Source organism: Bison bison, unplaced genomic scaffold, assembly GCF_000754665.1.
Source record: "Bison bison bison isolate TAMUID 2011002044 unplaced genomic scaffold, Bison_UMD1.0 scf7180017857815, whole genome shotgun sequence".
Lineage (NCBI taxonomy): Eukaryota > Metazoa > Chordata > Mammalia > Artiodactyla > Bovidae > Bison > Bison bison.
In genome coordinates, this window is record NW_011488388.1 from 12,947 (window position 1) to 15,268 (window position 2,322).

At 65.6% G+C, this 2,322-nt stretch overlaps 1 protein-coding gene across 1 annotated transcript in view; it reads right to left on the minus strand.

Moving 5' to 3' along the window:
• The window catches only part of LCN8 (lipocalin 8), a 5,039-nt gene extending 3,442 nt beyond the window's left edge, over positions 1-1,597 (minus strand). The window contains exons 1-5 of the mRNA XM_010861464.1: positions 1,403-1,597; positions 1,117-1,247; positions 670-740; positions 277-381; positions 111-200 (exon numbers count right to left, since the gene is read on the minus strand). Of these exons, the coding sequence (XP_010859766.1) occupies positions 111-200; positions 277-381; positions 670-740; positions 1,117-1,247; positions 1,403-1,597 (592 nt within the window). The remainder of the gene's footprint in view (positions 1-110; positions 201-276; positions 382-669; positions 741-1,116; positions 1,248-1,402) is intronic.
• Between the last annotated feature and the right edge of the window lie 725 nt (positions 1,598-2,322).

Below are 2,322 nucleotides of genomic sequence, written 5' to 3' on the forward strand. Positions count from 1 at the left end.
CCTGTGGGACAGGGGAGCGTGAGGGGCTGCATGTGGAATGCATGCCCAGCCCCCGCCCCCCGCTGTCGGGGCCCCCTTGCCCAGAGCCCACCCCGAGGCCTGGAGCTCACCGTGCCGGCCCACCAGATACAGCCCCATGTCCGTGGTCAGCTCCCGGAACTTCAGGAACCCGGGCTCACACTCGCCGCCCAGGCTCCGAGCTGTGGGGGCATGGGGGCCTGAGCCAGGGGTCCCCGGGGGCCGCGGCGGTCCAGCCCCCACCCTGGGGCGGCTTACTGAAATACTTGAACACGTAAAACTCATGGTTCTGCCACTGGAGGGACACGCGGAGGATGGCGTACTGCTCATAGTCCGTGTCCACCACGTGGATCTCCCGGCGGCCTGCGTGGACAAGCGGGAGGGCCAGGCCTGGGTGGACGGGCACCCCTCGGGGTGGGTCGGCCTGGGCGGTCAGGGTCGCCAGAGCCTGACTCCATTCTCCCCCACCTAGCCAGGACCCTCTCGGGATGCCGGGACCCTCTCGGGGGGACTAGAGCAGCCCTGGCAAGATGACCGGTCCACTGTGGGGAGCACAGGAGCCTGGGGCGTGAGGAGGAGCGCAGGGAACAGCATGAAGAGCAGCCAGGCTAAGAGGAGCTGGCGGGTGGGGCCCGAGGAAGCAGCTCTTACCAGGAAACACAAATTTCCCCAAAACATTCATTTCTGAGCTCACTATTTCTTCAGTCTGACAACTTCCTGAGCTGAAAGGCGTGGTCAACAGAGTGGTCACTAAGGAAATGCCCGCCTGAGTGCCTTCCCGGGGCCCACTCCTGGCAAGGGGGCAGGCGTGCTGTCCCCAGGAACGCCTGGGCAGGGGGGCCGTACCCTTCCGAGAGCCACCCACTGGCAAGTTCTCCTCCCGTCCTCCCAAACCCGTGGGGCCTCATCAAGATGCCCTGCTTCATCCAGGAGAGGACGCAGCTTTGGGGCCTGGGGTCCGGTCTCAGGGGACGATCGAGGAGGACCCCGGGAGGACTGGTGCACCCAAGGGACAGTGGGGTCCACGCCCCACGCCCACAGCTGCAGCCCCCCGACACACACGCCTGACCCCCACGCTCCCGGGGGCCGGCCGCTTACTTGTTGTAGGCAACTGTCACGGTCAGAATCTCCCCACTCAAGGTCAGGAACAAGGCCTCCAGCCTCCTTGGGGTCTTCAGTGCCAAGTTTTCTCTGGAGGCCACACCAGCTTCCCACCAGAATCCTACCATCTAGAGAAAGGACCGGAGCCAAGCCCATTCGGGCAGCAGAACCAGACCCCGGGAGGCAGACCCCTCTCCTTAGACCTCCCAGGCAGGGAGTCGGCGGGCTCTGAAGGGAAGGGTCAGGGAAGCAGCAGGTGATGGGCCTTCCGCGGGGTCCCCACATGGGCCTGTCTGCGGCTGCCGCAGGGCTGGCGCCCTTCTCCGAGGAGACCCGGCCTTGCGGTGCCTTCCCCTGAGCAGAGGCAGCGGTGGTCAGAGCCCGAGAGATGGCGCAGGGAGCCGGCCGGCTGGACGTGAAGGCCCCCCGGGGGCGCTGGCCAGCAGCCCTGCCCCGTGGGGGAGGCCCGGCTCTGCATGGCCACGCTGGAGGACCGAGCGGCCGCCTCGGAAACCACCCCTGGGGCCCGGACCTTCCCTCTGAAGCTGTTACTTTTAATTTTTTTTAGTTCTACCAGTTTATTGCTACCAACCCATCACCCTCCACCCTCATGCACACTTGCTCAGTCATGTAACCCCATGGACTGCAGCCTGCCAGGCTCCTCTGTCCATGGACTTTTCCAGGCAAGAATACTGGAGTGGGTTGCTATTTCCTTCTCCACCCTCTGAAGCTTTTAAAAACGGATCATTTTTTGCAAGAGAAGCAAACCTGTGTCCAACACCGGCTGTTTCTGAGCCTGCCGGCCCAGGCCGGGCAAAGAAAGAGCTCAGACAAAGAAGCCTCCAGATGGAGACCAAACGCCCCCGCCAAGGTCCCTGCCCTGGGAAGGCCTCCACCTCTGCTCCCACTGCCTGCGGGGTCAGAGATCAGAGCAGGAAGCCTGCCAACCTGGGAGCAGGAGATGGCCACCCCGAGCCCCACACCCTGGAGACCCCCTCAGGGGAGCGGCCAGCCAGGCTGAGGACACGGTCACCCAGAGGAGGCCCCGGGGGAGGGGGCCGCCCCCATCGGCCCTGGGTACTCGCCGTATCCCCGCCGGCCAGGAGCAGGGACCCCAGGCCGGGCTGAGCTCACACCTGGGGGGTCCTGGGGCCCCCGCGCGCCTGCCCCAGCTCAGCCGTGGGAGAGGAGAGCTGGAGGAGC